This window comes from Pleurodeles waltl, chromosome 8, assembly GCF_031143425.1.
Source record: "Pleurodeles waltl isolate 20211129_DDA chromosome 8, aPleWal1.hap1.20221129, whole genome shotgun sequence".
Classification (NCBI taxonomy): Eukaryota; Metazoa; Chordata; class Amphibia; order Caudata; family Salamandridae; genus Pleurodeles; species Pleurodeles waltl.
In genome coordinates, this window is record NC_090447.1 from 350,249,173 (window position 1) to 350,268,057 (window position 18,885).

The 18,885-nt window shown below is 45.3% G+C and overlaps 1 protein-coding gene across 1 annotated transcript in view; it reads left to right on the forward strand.

Annotated features, from left to right (window-relative positions):
- Window positions 1-18,885, forward strand: part of C8HXorf38 (chromosome 8 CXorf38 homolog) — a 120,013-nt gene that overhangs the window by 23,475 nt on the left and 77,653 nt on the right. The window contains exons 3-4 of the mRNA XM_069204218.1: window positions 7,593-7,715; window positions 17,002-17,151. Coding sequence (XP_069060319.1) covers window positions 7,593-7,715; window positions 17,002-17,151 — 273 coding nt within the window. The remainder of the gene's footprint in view (window positions 1-7,592; window positions 7,716-17,001; window positions 17,152-18,885) is intronic.

Here is an 18,885-nt window from a genome sequence, read left to right on the forward strand (position 1 = left end):
TTCCCCCCACTGCAGAGGACTTAAGTCAGTGCAGGAGTTTTCTTCCACACAAAAACAACTTTCCCTGTGTTGTGTTTTGACCTTTGGGGCAGGTGCCCCTGATTTGGTTTCAAAGTTTTGACACTGAGGGGTTAGGGAGGGGGGTTGGTGGGCTACAGATCTCTTGACTCCTGCCGAGACGGAGCTTAGTGCTCGCAGGGGCCTTAGGGAGAGGGGTAAGATGGGTGGGATGGGTATACGTTCAGGTGGGTTATGTTCTTTTCTTGTTCATAGTTAGTGAAGTTAAGCCACAGACACATGTCTAATAGGTCTCCACTAATGGGATGTTGGAACCCAACTTTGCCTTTCGAATCCCTGAGTGGCTTGGTTGGCGGGGTGTGCCTCCGCTTACTACATCCCCCCCTTAGACCAAAGATGAGCCTTACAGGTAGTGAATCAGGGCCCCGTCTGGTGGACTCGCAGTCCTTTACTGTATTATCTTGCAATGTGGATGGACTAGGCAACAAGGTCAAGCATGGTTTGTTGTCCCAATACATAAAGAGGCTGCACCCTGACATTGTACTTCTACAGGAGGTGCATCTTAAAGGCACAAAGTGTAAGTTCCTGGGTAGAGGGCCCTATGTCACTTTGGTACATGCAGGCTTTACCTCTGGCTCTAGGGGGTGGTGATTTTGATTCACCGTACTCCCCACCCCCTTTCCTCATCAAACAACAATGGACAGACAACGCTGGTAGATACATGGTGATGAAGGGGTTCCTGAGTAGACAGGAAGTCTTGTTCCTGAGCGCTTTCGCCTCACCCAGGCTCCAGACCCTCTTGCTAGATTAGCAGAGATCTTGCTGGAGGCTATCTCCCCAGTCCATGTCCTAGTGGGAGACTTTAATGATGTGATGGCGACAGGTATGGACTGATCCAGGACGTCCGAGTCATCTTGCCCCCCTACTCTGCTTTACTGTTTTGCTGCAGCCCTAGGATTGTCTGATCTGTGGCGATGTGCCCAATCCACTGCAGGAAGTATTCTTACTTCTTGGGGCCCCATAAGGTCGTTTCTAGATAAGATTATATTTTCACCCCCATGGGGAGGTGGGGACTATACACCAGGCTGACTACTTGGCACAAGGTCTGCCTGACCACTCTACTCAGATGGTGCGTCTGGGGAGTTAAGGAAAGGGTGTGCAGAGATGGAGGATGAGGGCTTGGGACCTGCAAGATTGAGAAGTGGCACTTGGACTCCGGTTGGATACTGAACTATATTTCAAGGAAAACGTGGGGTCAGACACGTCCACAGTAGTGCTCTGGGAAGCATAAAACACAGTGCTTCGAGATTGTGCCCAAAACTTAGTGGCCCAGAAGAGAAAGAAGGTGTCAGAAATTTTAGAAATATTTGAACACCATCTTCTGGTGCTCATGGAGGCTTTGGGTCAGGAACCGGCCCTCCTTGCACTCCAGCAGCTGCAGCTATTAAGAGCTGAATACAGAGAAACGGAAGAGAGGGTTGTGAAAAGTCATCTGCATGCTACCCAGGACAGGCTTTATGAAACTGGAGATAAAGCAGGGAAACTCCTGGCTTGGCTGGGAAGGAGGGATGTGGAGGCGAGGTGGATACATGAGATAGTGAATCCGGAGTGTCTTCAAACAAAGAAATTGCAGAGGCCTTTGCCTACTACTACCATGATGTGTACAAGGCAAGACCATTGAAAAGCACTCGTTTGATCACAGGATACTTACAGGACATAGCTGTTCCAGTACTGGACGCAGAGGCACGGGCGGACTTAGAAGGCGATATTACCTTGGGAGAGGTAAAGGCTGCCGTGGCAAGGCTATGCTCACGCAAAGTTCCCCAACCCAGCGGACTCCCTGCAGAGCTATTTAAGCAACTTGGTGATACATTAGCCCCCACCTACTAAATATGTTCCTGGATGCAAGACAACAGGGAGCTGTCCCTCCTGATTTGAGAAGGGCCGTAATAGTCCTTATCACAAAGGAAGGAATGTCTTGTGCATCCTATAGACCAATTTCCCTCCTTTATGTAGAGATGAAAGATGTAGCCACAGTATTAGCAATGCACCTCCAAGGCATTATAGCTCCCTAGTACAAAGAGAGCAATATGACTTTATGCTGGGACTCTCCACGAGATACAATCTGAGGTGCACGCATAACTGGCTGAAAACCACACTGAAATGTCCAGATCCACATGTATTTTTGGCCCTTGACGCTGAGAATATATTTGATGTGGTGCACTGGCCCTTCTTGGAAGTAACACTGGCGAGATTTTGATTTGGCCTCCGATACCGGGAATGGGTGACAGTGCTATACTGCAACCCAGTGGCGGCAGGGAGAGTAAATGGGACCCTTTCCATTGCAAGGGGTACCAGGCAGGGTTGCCCCCTGTTCCTCCTTTTGTTTGCTCTTATTATAGAATCCAGAGCGTGCATGACCTGTACCCACTGGAGCCGCATGTGTTCAGACTGAGAGAGGAGGAGACTAAAGAGAAACGCATTTCATTATATGCGGATGACATACTATTGTATGTCACAAGGCCCCTAGTGTGCCTCCCACGATTCTTCCACCTATTTGAGGAATAGCAGAGCTACTCTAGCTACTAATTGGGACAAATCTATCTTATGTACCCCGAAGAAAGACACAGCTATCCATTCTCTCCCAAGTGAGCTTCAATGTTCGCTTGAGGGATTCAAGTACCTCGGTATCTATATGACACATATGGCAGACCTCTGCATAACAATCTGGGGAAGGTAATGAGAACCTGTCAGACAGTCTTGGTACGCTGGAGTGGTCTCTCTCTCTCTCACATTGATGGGGCGTGTAGCCATGTTCAAGATGATTTCGCTCCCAAAGTTACTATATGCCCTACAAAATATATATTACCAGATCCCCCATCCCCCCCGGGATTCCTTAGGGCCTTGACACGAGACATGCAAATCTTTTTGTGGGAGGGGAAGCATCCTAGAATTGACTTCAAAATGCTACAGTGCAATCAGTATAATGGGGGCCTGTCTCTCTCTGACCTGGAGGCATACGATTGGGCAGCTCACCTGATTCACATCAATGACTCGATGTTTGCCCTAGGAGATCACCCTACTTTTCGACTGGAGAGACTGCAGTGGGAGAGGAAATCTTGTCTTCACTATCTATACGTGAGAGGTGTACGGTGCCACCTTTTACCTGCCACTCAGGTGCCCCTCAGCGCATGGTCTAAAGCTACCACTGTAATGGGATGGCACCACCGACCCACAAGGGGGACCCCCCTCTGGGAGGGACATTGGCTGCTGGAAATTAGTAAACTGACAGGTTTTGAGGCTTGGAACGACATCAGTATTTCCAAGGTGAGGGGCGTGATGGAGGGGGGATATCATGCCTTTGCGTCCTTTCAAACCGTGTATGCGCTTAGTAAGACACAGTCCCTGCACTATGCCTGGTTGCAGCATGCATGGAAAGCAGAGGGCCTTCCGGGGGAGGGGATACCTGACTATACCCCGCTATAAGGTATATTATTGATGGAGGCCTTAGACACAAAAGTAATGTCTATGACGTATAGGACTATTAATAATAACATGCCTGACACATTTCTCAGACTACGCAGTTGCTGAGAGACCGACCTAGGGGAATTGGAGGTGTTGTTCCCATGAGAAGTAGCTATCTGGTTGAGACTGCGACTAATCCAATTTAAGATCCTTCATAAGACATGTTACGATAGACAACGTTTGCATGCTATGTTAAGGGCACAACACCTGAATTTTCTAAGATGTTACGGGATCATTGGCCCCTTCCTACACTCAATTTAGAGATGCCTAGTGCTTCAGGAATATTGGACAAGGATTGTGATGGAATTAAGGGGGGTGGTATAGGAGCAGATCCCACTCAACCCCAGATTTATTCTCCTGGGAATCCCTAATGACATTGACTTTCCCCGTGCTAACCTCCTGTTCTGTGGCCTTGGACTGGTGGTGGCCAAGAGAGATATTGCCCGTCTATGGGGCTCTGAGATATGTCCAACTGTGGATACGTGGATAAGAGAGATGGATGTATTCATGATGGCAGAGAAGGTAACGTACACCATTAGAGACTGTCCACGGAAATTTGTGAAGGACTGGGGGACCTGGATGGCATATTAGTCCTTGGATGCATAGATACACATGGAACCTTGGCCCATCGGGTCATGCTGCTGACTATGAAGGATACCAAGAGACATATGGGTTGTAATGTTTATAGGTGGGGAGAGTTAACACTTGCTGTAGTGATTACTTATATGCTTAGGTGTTTGTGGGCTGTTATGGGGAGTTGAGGGGATTGTTGCTTATTTCGTTCTCGTTTTGGTGCTATGCCTGGGCTGATTTACCAGTATGTGATGCTTCTATGGTCATGTTATGCACCTTTTGAAAACCAAATAAAAAGATTTCCAAAAAGATATATATTGTCTTGCAAGAGTTGCTGTTGACCTTGTACAGGAAAGGGTCCCTTGGGGTGTAAACATCGATTACCGCTGAGTTTGCAAGCTGAAGTTTTTTCTTGAGGTATGCTTTGAGTGCTTCTTCGAGGGTCTGCTACCCTTTTTATTTCTAAGAGGGTAAACCCATGGATGAGACTTTCTCTGATGGCCAGCAAAGGCCTGTACTGGTCTTTGCACATGGTGCTTCTTGACGCATACACTTAGAAATAACCTATGAAAGGCTGATCACCGTTAATTTGGGTTGACCTGCATCAGGGTTCTACCAGGGGGCTCTGCTTGCTGTGTTTCTCGTTCTTTAAAGAGTGTCGCAGATGGTAACCTGGCCTTTTCTTTGCGTTTGAACCCTATTATACGTTTTTGTACTTTATATTGAGCTGTCCCAATCTAGTGCTTCTCGCGTACATGAAACCCGCTGGCTTCTGGTCAGACCGGATCCTCTGCTCCTCGATATTGGAAGCCATGACTAAACTTTGGCTTCCTCACCTAGAGATCTTTTTAGGGGATTTGCATTCCCAGCACATATGTGGATGCTCTCCTCATGTGTGAACTTGGGGTTGGATAGGTTATTTTCACTCAGTTAAAACTCAAAGGTTATTCGTGGAATGAATGCTTGCACAAAGTCTCAGCCACTGGCACTTGCTCAAGCACCATTCACGTCCTTTGTTTCTTTGCCCTAGTAAGAGCAGTCCATCTGAAACTGCCAAGTCCCCTCTGGATGCAAACACAAGCAGCCCCAGACCAGTTTCAATCATTTTCATCTCATTAGTGTGGGGCAGCTTGAGTGCTATGGCACAGTGAGTATGGTACCCTCGTTTTGACATACAAGCCACAATTAGAGCATCACACATTTGCTTGACTTTGGATCTAACAGTTAAACACCTGAGTTGGCTCTACCTAGAAATAAGACCTAAAGCAATACTGTTAAGTGGAAACGTCTCCAAGACTGTTTCCTTGGTAAGCTAGCCACACCAACTGCAAAATCACGTAGAGCTTAGAAGAAAGATATTTTGATATTGCTAGAAAATGAGGTTCCACTAGGGGGTAGGCCATTTAGGCACAAACAAGGCACATATACATGGATAGTTCTAAGCTTCTGCATGTAATGTATCTTCTTGTGGCCTCAGTCTCTCTTCCTAAGTGCACAATATAGTGCCCCAGCTTCTTTACCTGCAATAACTTGTACTCTTGCCACAACCACCAGCGTATGCCTGAACTCCTGCACATATTTTTGAAGGGCAATCCTCATACATGATTATTGTGAGGAAATGCGGTTTATTACATGGTGTGGTTGAGTGACCTCACTGTGCAATAATTTACAGCCCTGTCTTGAGTCCAGTCAGACTCTTTTGTAAAACTTTAGTTTAACCCTGGTAAGCTGTTGCTTCGACTACTCAGGCTTTAACAAAGGGACTAGTGCAAAGCATTTAAAAGTGCCAGAACAATTAAATAAGAAGTAAACATGACACAATGGAATTCCAACACCAATTTATAAAAATAGATCCTAATTTTATGAATTTTTAGACACCAAAATAAACAAAATCCTCCTGAAGATTCTGGAGATATGAATTTGAGTAAATCGTAAATCACTCAAAAGATAAATAAACATTGACAACTACCCCATTTACTTTGGAAACTTTAAAAAACTTTTTATAATGACTTTTCCTTCAGCAGGGCACCACAGGTACAATCCTCTCTTTGCTAGCCCAGGAGCAGCAGGTTTAGTCCAGTCTTTGCCGCAGCCTCTTGTTGCCAGGTCCATGGAACAGCAAGACAGTCCTTCTTCAGTTCTCTCTTCAGTGCAGATGTGATCTGAGGTCTGGGTGCTAGAGGTGCCACTTTTATGCCCACAACTTGCCATTTTGGGATGTGGTGCCTCCTAGCCAATGGGCTACCAGATCTCCTCCCGCCTGATGACTTCCTACAAAGTGTGCCATCTAGCTATGCCAGAGTGTAACATTCTGCCCACTCCCAGGATGGCAGGACCCTCTCTCGGAGTTTTGAGCGTGGCAGCCCACCTTAGAGGCGGGCTACCTGAGGGCTATGCCCACGGGAAAACTGGTTTGGCAACTGGTTTACCCTGTCTGCCCCCACACCAGTCTGTCTTCCATAACAAAAAGAGCAGCCCCTCTTGTTTGTGTCCACCAGTTTCCCTTGAAAGGCAGCTTCCCCTTTTGAAACTTGTCTTTTGGACTCACTCCCCATTTGGCTTCCTGCCAGGGAGAGGTAACACATTTTCAAACGGGAGGCCTCTGTTGTGTCCTCTCATTAGAGTTGTTAACACGTCCCCACAGGAGGGCCAAAAGCTGTCATTAAATTCGACTTGTCGGATTAAATGTAGCTATTCTTTTGATACCTTGAAGTACCAATTTTAGTAGCCCCTTTCTAAAGTTATCACAGCTGAGTCATCAGTGTGTAACTGTGCACTCGCTAGTGGGGCTATTAGCCTTTCTACAATAAAAATGACAATTTGGGGGTGAAGAAGGTTTGTGCTTTGTCATTATTTTAAATGACAAAGTCAAGTTAGCAGTTAAACTCTGCTCTACCAGTCTGCTTTGTTAGGCTGGGAGTCATGTTTTACTTTGTCACATTCTTAGTGGCATAATAAGTGGTGCAGTTCATGAGGAACAGTTTAACTTACAGGTCATGGATACCCCTGCTACCATATACTAAGGGCCCATAAGTAAGTTAACCTACGCCAATTGGATATAAGCCATACACTTTTAATAGTCAGAGCACTTGCACTGATGTATGGTTAGCAGGCCTTAGTACACTCTCAGAGTAGGGAAACAGTACATGATATTAAAAAAGTAGGGTTGAACCTGCAAAAGCAATTAACTCACACCTATGTCATGCCGTAAAGCCGTGAGCACTGCCTCACTACAGCGATTAGACTTAAGCCTGTTTGACAGTTATTGAGTTGATAGTAGTAGGCTGATATAAAGTCAGTATAAAGTGTTATTCTGTACATTTGAGCAAATCTACCTCATATTTCATGTATGTTGTTAATAGCAACTTTTTGTCAGTGAAGTCCTAAAGCAGAGAATGTATGATTATGCATTTGTAATATTCATTTGGCTCTGTGTGTGTAAAATGCTTGAGTAATGTGTATTTTATCTCGCACAGGCCTATATGCCTCGTGGCCAGACAGACAAACAAGGACCTGACAAGTGTGACGCTGCTGCGCTCCTCAACCTCATCCACTTCTGCACTCAGTTCAAATATGTTGACCAAAGGAAAGTTCAAGAGGTATGATCAAACAGTACATTTATATCAGAAGAGATTTTAAAAGATAGGGCATATGGAGTACATCACCTTCTGTCATCAGCTGTATGGTGTCACCACTTGAATCTTTCCCACAGTGTCAGCTGGGGTGAGGGTAAAAAACAGTATACTTACCCCTGCTGCTTTCTGTTATTAAAACTGCAAATATTCCTGCCACTTAGTGCTAAATTCAGAAACTAGTTATGTATCTATTAATATACTGAATGTTGTGTATCAGAACCTTCTTTGAACTTATTCAGTTCCTTACATGAGCCCAGTCCTGATATCGTTACATCGCTTTAAAAAAAAAAAAAAAAATTAAACAATGTTTTGTCCATTTTTTACTATGGCTATGTATACTGCAAGCTATCTTTAACCTATGTAAGTGGCATTTGAGAGAGAGAGAGAGAGAACCATTCTCAGGAAGAAGAGAGCTCTGGTGCAAAATGTAGTGGCTGAGGCAGGACTATCCCAGTGTTGGGGCACACCATCAGTCACCCACAAAATACAAGAGGCAACCAAGAGACAGAAGCACAAAGAGGAAAGGGTTGCCACCAGTGTGCCTTTTCTAGGAACTTAGCTGCTCCATTCCTGCTGGGACGCTGCCTCAGTAACAGTGCTGCATTGCACTAAAGAGTATGTGACCCCGCCACCTTCTCTCCAATTAAGCTTCCAAGGTGAGTAAAAGTTTGCAGTGAATTCCCCTCCGGGGTTGTGTACATGGTTGACCAATCTGATTCATTTGATCTTTTAGACCAGGAGCAGCTGAATCAGGAGTTACTGAACCCCTTTCATCTTTCCTCAAATCTGGTTGCATGATTGCCTCAGTGCTGCCTTCCATACTCATTTCAGATTTTTTTCTGAATGCCCTAAAAGCCAATATCCCCCACATGCCAAGTCCTGAGTAGCTCCCTCCAACTCTGGAATCCCTGTTGCAGCTTCTGCCAACTCCTATGCAACCCACTAGACCAGAGGACTAGTCCAAGGCACTAGTCCCTCTGGCCCAATCAGCACTGTCTGTCCCACTCCAGCATCCTTTCACATTCCTTGATTTCGACCATTCCAGTAGCACCATAAGGGACTTATGACTCCTATGTGGAGCTGTGTCCAAGGCTTCCTCATCTCAAGAGGGCTATGTCAAAACAAGACACTGAACAAAACCTTTCAAGGACCTACATTTAAATAGGCAGTAACTTGATGTCATGGGCAGAGCTTTGTAAGCTTTATCCATTGAGACCCCCACATTCCTGCAAAAGAAGGCGGTATTTTATGTCTTGATGACCACAATAGCTGCTTCATCATAGATTAAGAGGAAGTCTTTCTCAGAGCTTGTAATAGCATCATCAATAAATAACAACTACCAGATTCCTAACTCAGTCTGCGGTGGTGACTGCAGCTTCTCTGAAGGGTAAAGCAACATTCTCCCACATTGACAAGGATACCAGGTGTTTAGAGACATATGTGAAGAAAATATTACAGTGTGGCAGCCCCTACTGTAGTCAAGCGATTGGCATTGCCATCAAGTCCAGCTACAAGCTCCATGTCTGGCTTTGACCTGTGTCGTTCAATGCTTTGCAATCTGTCAATCCCTGGGCAAATATCCAGCATAGAGTCTACTCTTCCTCTGGAAATAGGCAGCCGAAGAGCATGCTCTCCTAAAAGAAGAACAAGCCCACAACACCAATCTGGGGTCTAGGCACCCCTGTCTGGACCATCTTGGAAGATCCTCTCCATTCCAGTATTGGAAATGTTTTCTCTCTATTATCCCCAATGGACCAAAATATCCACAAATGCTAGTGTGCCCTCAGTGGCAAGGAGCATATATGCTCTAGAGTTGCCAAGGCCCCTCCAGCTAGGTTGCCTATTCCCTAGAATGAAATTTTTGTAGGAGGTCGAGAGAGAAGACACTGATGTCCCGGCTGCTGAGAGCTCCTGTGATTCTGATGATGATGATTGCCCTCCAGGTGATACAGTTTATGGGTCTGCGTGAGAGGAATGGGGTTGAAGATTGGAAATGCTGCATATAAAACAGCGTCGGAAAGTGGAATGAGTGGAATGAGTGGACAGACTATGATGGCAGTTACGGTTGCTTGAACGCACTGATTCAGTAATTATTTGGGTGGTATACCAGGACACGCAAGAGGACACAGGCTTGTGGCTCATATGGGGGAGGTGCGTGATGCGGCTTCTTGTTCGCCGTCACATCCGCCGCCTCCTACCTGACCGAACTGCTGCGCCAACGTGTCAGGTGTCCCTATGGCTCTCCCCCTGGGTACCTTGGTGCCCCCCCCTGCTCTTTACTATCTGCTGAACGGGTCACTACGGTTTCCGGATATCTCTCTCCGTATGGGATTATGGGATTATGCACTACTAATTTGCCATTTTGTTGTTACTGCTTAATGTAACTTGCAGTGTTGTTGCGCTGCACTGTTCAAAATGCGAATACACAAATGTACAAAAAAAAACAATTTTTGTAGGAGGTATAAATGATCCTTCTTTTAGGTGTAATGGAGCTTCTCCTACCCCTAGAATCAGTAAGCTATATCAATTCCACTATATATATATATGTAAGGAAAAATAGAGACTCGCTCAGGTCTGCCCTAAAATTCTATGAACAAAACCATTTCCTCCCCCAGCAGTAGTTTAAGAAGGTGACTTAGGCTCAAGTGTTGGCAGTTATTGAAAACATTGAATAGATACTGTATGAAAGTACCTTCTTTTTAGCATGGTTACCCCCATTTTTTGCTTACTATCAGTGTGCTTAGACTGCTTTCACTGGGATCCTGCTAACTAGGACCCCAGTGATTGTGCTCTCTCCCTCCAAATTTTGTTACCTTGGACCTTTGTGCACTCAACAAGTGGCATACTGGTGTCTCCTTATAGGTCCCTAGTATATGGTACTTAAATACCCAGGACATTGGGACACCAGGGATCCCCGATGGGATGCAGCATGTATTGTGCCACCCATGGGAGCCCATGCAAAATTTGTCTGCAGGCCTGCCATTGCAGCCTGCGTGAAAAGGTGCATGCACCCTTTCACCACAGGTCTCTACACCATGTCACTGTAAGTCACCCCTACGGTAGGCCCTTCCAGCCCAAATAGCGGGGTGCAAGTACCTGTGTGTGAAGGCACATCTGCACGAGCAGAGGTGCACCTACAAAGTCCAGTTCCAATGCACTGGACTTCGTAAGTGCAGGGAAGCCATTTTACTCGTGTACTGGCCACAGGCTGTAGCATAGCTACATAATGGTAACTCTGAATCTGGGCATGTTTGGTGGCAAACATGTCGAAATCATACCCCAATACTGGTGCCAGTATTGGTTGCATGATTCCATGCACTCTGGGGGCTCCTTAGAGGACCCCTCAGTATTGCTCCTACCAGTCTTCCAGGGTTTGTGGGCAGCCCACACTGCTGCAGTCCCTCGTAGAGGGGTAGCTTCCCAAGCTACTGGTTTGCTTTGAAGGGCACATTTGGTGCTCTGCTTGCATAAACCAGTTTGCATCAGCCCAGGGACCCCCCAGTCCCTGCTCTGTTGCAAAACTGGACAAAGGGAAGGAGAGTGACCACTCACCTGTCCATCACCACTCAATGTGTGGTGTCTAGAGCTCCTCCAGGTGGCCACTTGTTTCTGCCCTCTTGAAAACAAGATGTGCAGAGGCCCCTTGGAGCATCTGAGTGGCCAGGTCCTGCAGGTGACATCAGTGACCCCCTCTGATAGGTGGTCACTGTGCAAAGTGACCAGTTGCCCCGGTAGGGCTATTTAGGGACACCCTTGCGGGTGGGTCCCCAGATTCCATGTGAAAGACTCCACCAGGACTCCTCTGCATCGTCTACTTCTGCTCCTGGCCACCAGTACTGCACCTGGACATTTCAGGAACCGACAAGACTGCAACTCCCAAGATGATCTTGTCTTGCAACACTCTTTCCCCAGCTCCTTCCAGCAGCTGCAACATTTCCACGGCTGTGCATCCTCTGGGGCCGGCAAGAATCCAGCTGCACTAGGAAGCAAGAAGGAATCTCCCTTGGAGTGAAGGAGTCAACGACCCCCTGCATCACAGGTAGTGGTCTGAAGTGCCCCCCTTGGTCCTCTCTGCCCACAGTCCATCTTAGGAGACTGTGAGCCCTTGTGTCTCCTTGCAGGACATTACCCCTGCTCATCGCAACTCTGGCTTCCTAGATACTATCTTTATTCACTAATAGGGCTTGCCTGGACCTGGTCTAACGTGGCAACGCCATAGGTATCCACCAGACCAGCTTCCCACAGATACACTCAGTAGATTTTCAGGATGTCAGTGTCATGTGCTATCATGGCAGAAGCACAAAACTTGTCCCCTTGTACACATTGAGAAATCAATGCTTTTCTTACAGAAATTGGCCATTTTGTTGCAGTGCTGACACCCCACCCCCGCTCCAGGTCTTCCCCAAAAACCTGCGACAGGAGGAATGGCTATCATTAGCCATACTTGGATAACAGTCTACTCAGAGCAGTGACAAAGTAGCATGTATGTGCAGTCTAACCCAGACACTCTCACCCTGTTCATTAGGTTTTAATAGAATAGCCCAAATCCTTCTTGTTTGAAAAAAATTAAATTAATCGGGCTGATGCTGGACCCCAGCTTGGGAAAGACATTTTTTTCCAGATAGGTTAATAATCTCCTAAGTAGTGCATCACTTCCTGACAAAGAAGCCACGAAACCCTGTTGGGTGCAGAGGCTTCTTGGACTAGAGACATCCTAAACAGATAGAATCCCTGTTGGTTCATCCTTCTATGGTTCCATCATTCAAATGGTGGGCACATGTTCCATACTGCTTGATGAGTTGCCCTACTGTCTGCTCCATTAGCTCTTCCGGTCACCATTGACTTCTTAGAGTATGAGCTTAGGCCACTTTGTGGGGAATTCTCCATCAGCCCTTTGAGACACAAATTGGATATATTCCTGCACATAAACAGATTGGTGCTGAAAGCAATCCTGTTAACAATAAAAACTTTTCTACAGTTGGTAAAACCGATAATGGTGATCAGCTTCACTGACAACACCACAACCCTCTTTTGTATCACAGAACAAGGAGGTTTCCACCGCCAGCTGCTTTGCCAGCTGGTCATGGCTCATAGGAATGGGTCTTGCAAAATGCGAGGTTGCTGCTACGCCCCACATTGCTGGGATAAACGTCTGACCAGGCTTCTCTTTTTGTCTTGCAGCTGGGAGATTTCTCCAGGAAGTTGTTGACTCCCAACTTTAACTCTGTTTCCACATTTCTCTGAAATTATTCTCCAATAGCTTGTGTACTCTTGTATATTGCACCTTTGTGCAAGTCATATCAAACTGTGTGAGAGACAGGTTATAGATAGACAACGTGGATGGAAAATACAATGGGAAGGACGCACAGCAAGGTGCAAAACGCTGTAGGGAAGGAACAGATGTGTACGTTGCTGTGGTACAGTGTGATAGTAGGGAATGAGAGGTGCCCAAACTGATCAATATAGCCTAGAAAGGTAGCAAAGTACATCTAAGGGCATTTTGAAATATGATGATAACCTCCACAGAAGGTATACTCCATGTCAATCTACTTGGTTTGCTTGAAGTTCTGTTGGCACGCCTGCCAGTTAAAGGACATTATTTCGCTATGCATATAGGAGTAGAAAGAGATGAGTCAGTTGCTGTTAGCCTGACAAACGGGTGGTCACTCAGCTTCGGAGGACAATTGCACTACCTATAATTACAGCTTGGCTGCAATGAGTCTGGCACCTTCGAGGCATAGACAAAGTGGGGCCTAAAGTAAACGGAGAAGAAAGGGGCCTTGATGCACATTAGATACCATATTTGAAAATTCCTGTCTTGAGTTTAGGGAACTAATAAAAACTAGTGCAATCTAAATATATACAAAAGCCAATGTATTACAATGGGATTGTGATTTGAGCCCATATCACTCCCTAGGCAAGAGGCCTCCTGAAATACACTAGTGGCCTTTCCTAAATGGATGTAGTTTTGGAAACGTCAAGTTAAGATTCTTGGGGCAGAGTTGCTTTTTTTTTAATGATGGATCTAGCCCGTTTTCTTTATATTCTGCACAAAACCCCTTTTCTGATGCCAGAGGGCTATTTCAAAATGATCACCTCAGAACTTAGAACCCTTCTATGGAATGGGGGATCTGCAAGAATAGCAACAGCCAAACTGACTAGAGGCTGGTACGATGGAGGGATTGCATTGCCCGACATCCAAAAATACTACTGAGCCACCCAGCTTACTGCTATTAATGCTTGGGTACACGCTCCTCCTCCAGATGAGATGGCCTATCAGATAGACAGATACTTCAAGGAGATGAGAGCTCTTTATAATAAGCCAAGGCACACAAACCTGGGTGCCCCTAGCTGGATGCTAGTCACGGTCACTCTATGGCATGTCACACACAGAGCACTGGCATGGGACGATAACTCAGACAACCCCACTCTGGGATTCTGACAAGTTGGGGATGCTTGGGGACCAACCCGGCTTCACCAAATTGGACCTGATCGGAATATCTAAGGTTCGAGACCTCTGGTCTTGGGGGTAGATCCATTCACGGAGGTGCAGCAGGCATACAGCTTAGCAAACACTGAAAGTTACAGCTACCTCCAAGTATGTCATGCACTCCAGTCGGGGCACCAGCGGGAGACCGACTTCCTCGAATCCACGGCATTGGAGGACAGCTTACTGAAGGAGTATGTGCATCACAAAGGGACGTCCCTCACCTGCAAGAAGCTGATTAATATTTCACCAGACCCACTTAAATCCACACAGGCACCCTGGGAACAAGACCTGGGAGACATTGCGGATGATGATTGGCTTGAAGTGCTGGCTTCTCCTAGAGAAATGGCAATCCAGTCGGGGTTCCGACTGGTTTAACTGAAAATGCTGCACAGGTCATATCCCACATGTACGGTTAAGGTGAAAATGGGAAGAATCAAGGATGCCAGTTGCCTAAGGCGCTGTGGTCACAAAGGTTCTTTTCTACATATCCTATGGGACTGCCCAGACATACAGAGATACTGGACGACAGTGGTTGATTGTATAAATGAGGTGTGTGGAGTCAGAAGAGGGGTTACAGTGAAGTGGTGCCTACTGAATGCATGGGCGAATCAGATCTTGGTAGAATGAACAGAATTTGGATGACCTTGGGACTGGCAATGGCAAAGCATAACATGACACGGCTTTAGGGGGCACCGACTTCACCACAGATAGATGATTGGAAAAATTATACGAGCTGGTGCATGACGACAGAGAAAGTCGTTCACGAGAGCCGGGGGTGTCCTAAGAAATGGTCCAAAATTTGGGGACGATGGAGTGCATACAGAGGACACTTGTGTACCTCCTTTACCTTGGGCTTCGAAGCGGTGAGGAACCTGAGCACAGGGACACTGATGTTTCCACGAGTGGGCGGGGGAGGCAATAGGCCATGCTGGTCAAGTAATGTGACTTCCTCCACATCTCCGCGGTTGTCTTTTATACTACCTTCCAACTGTGTCTTTGGTGTACTTGCCTTGTTTTCAATAAAAAGATCCCTTTAAAAAAAAGTTAACATTCTCGGATTCAAATAGTTTTGGACGAACACAGCAAACTATTAATAAGACAGCTTTAACTGTATTGAGATTTTCAGCCTTTTTGTGCCACCAGATGAGCTGTTACTTCTTATGTGGGGAGGATAGCCATAGGTATTTTTCTTCCACCCAAGGTGGGGAAACATCCGTTATGCCTTTGGGGTGGGGTTGGGGGGGTGGGGTGAGGCATGCAGGATCAATGGGTGCCTGTTACTAATGACTTTACCAGGAATGCCTTTACTCAACGAAATATCGTTGTTAAGGCATTCGTGGTAAAGGCATTAGTAGTAACAACGAGGTCGGTGTTCCGACCTCGTTGTTTAGGCACCCGTTGTTTTGTCAGTCGGCATTCCGTCGTACAACCCTCAAGGATACCAGACATGACGCTAACATAAATGGTAGGCTTCTCTGCTATTTTGCCACTCTTGTGTCTGAGGTATTTGACGTAAACTGATTTGGAGAAATAAGATGTCGGAGTGCAGATAGTCAGGAAGAGTGGCTGAAGCAATTTTGAGAACAAAGGATGTGTGTGACAACAACAGAGAAGGCAAATTCCCTTGAGAGTTCCTCATACAACACTGTGTCAAAAGATGGTTTTGGGTCCAGCAAGGAAAAACATTTTTTGCATGTTCTACTGACTTGAAATGTTGACAAATATTTCCTTTGAATGATACGTTGTACCACTTTACCTTGAACCATCTTTGAGATGTATATTTCACTGTCACACAGAAGAGCTGTCTCACTTAAAAGAATATCTGCTGGTTTGCAGATTGCTTCCCAGACCAGTTTGCAAGTCGTATGGTGACTCCATTGGACCACCCGACTCCAGTGCCCCTAAGCCCTAAAGAAGCAGAACCCGGTAGATATGGTGCAGTGTTTTTAAGTGGTAAGGGAACTGGGGTGTTGTCACTTCAGTGTTGACATTGTCCTGGAGAAAGTGGCAAATAGCTACTGGAGAAAGAGGGATTTCATCTTAAAGCACTGTGACCAGAACACAGAAGAAGCTGGATACTGGAGTATGTTTGTGCCAGTGCAAGATTGAGTAAAGACTTTGATTTGCTGGCAGAGTGTCAGTTAATTAACAGTTAACAGAAGTGGTCATCTTTGGTAGGTGTGTAATTGTTTTTAGAACTTGTGTTGAAGTGTCATGTTTAACATGTTTAAAATGAGGCACGATTAAGTGTTTAAGAACAGTTCCATGTACTATGAACTCAGTCATTGCAATGTTGACCAGTTTTGCCAATTTGAGGCAAGAGTATATATTAACACGTGACTAGGCTACAACACTTCATTTTCTAGGCAGTTTAGCAGCTCCAGAAATATAGCTTTTTTGATAAAGTGCTTGATGGAATAGGATTGTTACTTTTTAGCTCTAACAGTAACATGTTTTAATGTCCTGAAAGTCAGTGGCACTCCTGTTATTGACCACAGAAGAATAAAAGGTGGAGTAGGCCCCTGTTGGGACTTAGACTCATTCACTCTGGTTCACATGCTAGTGTCTGAAGCATGCTTGTTATCATGCTCAGTTATTTCACTATCCACCAGTGTGCACCTGCTGTTCATGATTATCAGTTTTCTCACTCATTTGGTTAGACTGAATTGAGGAAAGACTACAATACCTTTAGTAGAAATGCTCTATAATTCAAATTGCTTTATATTCTTTGAGGCCATTCTTTGTATTTCTTCCTTTTAGGTGATAAAGGGTCGGAATGAGTTGATGCACTCTTCAGAAATGAAAGTTTCCTCTGAGTGGTTGGAAGATTTTGGGAAGCAAATACAAAATGTCATCAGAGAATTCCACGATGTTCCAGATATCAAGGCAATAGGTACAAGAATAGATAAGGTACACCTTAGATATTACTGTGCACAAAGCTGGTTTTAAACATATTTTGATGTAAATGTTTGATTTTTTGACCAAGATTTGGTATGTAAACTGCTTGCCTTATATTCTTAAGCGGAATCTGTAATGTCTTCATTGTAATTGCATTGAACGCATTCTGTTTCTTGAGTATTGAAGGACTGGGAAAACCCAGTATTCTAAATGGGAACTGGGTGTATATTCAAGTAACAAAATAGAGTTTCCAAATTAGTCAATTTGCATCGTTACGTAGGGACAACATAAGTAAAATGCATAATTTAGTGAAAAAAATAAGGAATTGTGGACCTTGTTGTGTTTTTTTTAAGAAGGAAGGTTTTACTAATCATAATAATCGCATGTAATATTCCTATGTATAGGGGATGAATAAATGAATAGTGACACTGACTAAACCTATAACATAGAAAGTGCAAAACACGGTGCCGTGCTGAGTGAGTGAAAAACAGGATGGAGACAAAGCCAAAACAGAGATTAAAAACATCCCTTATAAGATTGAGCCAATAGTAATGTAGTTACAAATATGCATATAAACATGATGATCTGTTGGACAGAAGGAGCGTCAACGTTTTGACCGCTTAATGTCTGATTTTTTACAGGGTCATCTTCAGGATGGGCATGCTGAACCACTTCTAAATGTCACCATTCAATGATAAAAAACACATACATGCATTCCTAATGCTAGTCATGTACTGTTTATCTTTTGAGTGAAAAACATCCAGTTAAATTGTGCATGACAATAGCCACTTGTGAGTGTGCAGGAGCTCAAGTAATGAGCTGCTCATCAGGGAAGGGTGCTCAAGTAATAAGCAGCACCCACTAGCTCATCAGCTCCAGGAATTGGGTTGCATTGGTTTTGGTCACCTCGTTGAGGGCCCAGTAGTCCTCAAAAAAACTCTATGTATCGTTGCTTGAGTACCAATACTGCTAGACTGACGTAAGAACCATGGGAATGCTCAGTCACCCTCAAGACCATCACCTTAGTAATCTCTGACTTGATGCACTCCTGGAGTTAATCAGATATCCTTTAAGACTCCCTCTTCACTAGCAATCCATTACCTGTATCTATGTCAGGAACACAAACAGGAGTCAACCCTGAATTCAGCGAAATGAGATGAGGAAATCGACCCCGCACTTGTCTATATTCTTCCTGCTGGTGAGGCATTAGTTCAGGGGCAGGTTGTACCCCATCCACACATCCGTCATTCACATCAGCATGTAATAGGTCAGCAAGAGGCTCGCTGTTATCCCCTACCTTCTCTTTTATTACCACAATGTCACTGTGAAGTCCCTTTGGCGGTATGTTTTAAGCTGGTTCACAAGGAACAACATCTATGGTTCCTTTGTTGCTCCTTTGTCCTGCAGAAAGCTAACCTCAGAAATCGTATGTACTACCTTGTATGGTCCACTCCAGATATCCACCAAATATCTTTGGCAAAAAGGGTTCATTACCAACACTCCTGTACCTCCTGGTACCCAGTTAGCACTGCTTTCACGTCATACCACTTATTCATCAGCTTTGGGTACTGCCTCCGAATGATGGGTAGCATGGTCCACTATAGTCAAGATATGCTTGTTATCTTATGCATAGAGTGGGGAGGCTGGCGGGGGTCAAATGGACCAACAACATTAATTTTCACAGGTGCAAAGAGAGCACATTCAACTGGCAGTGGCAGTAAAGTGCCTTGGTCGTACCTCATTACT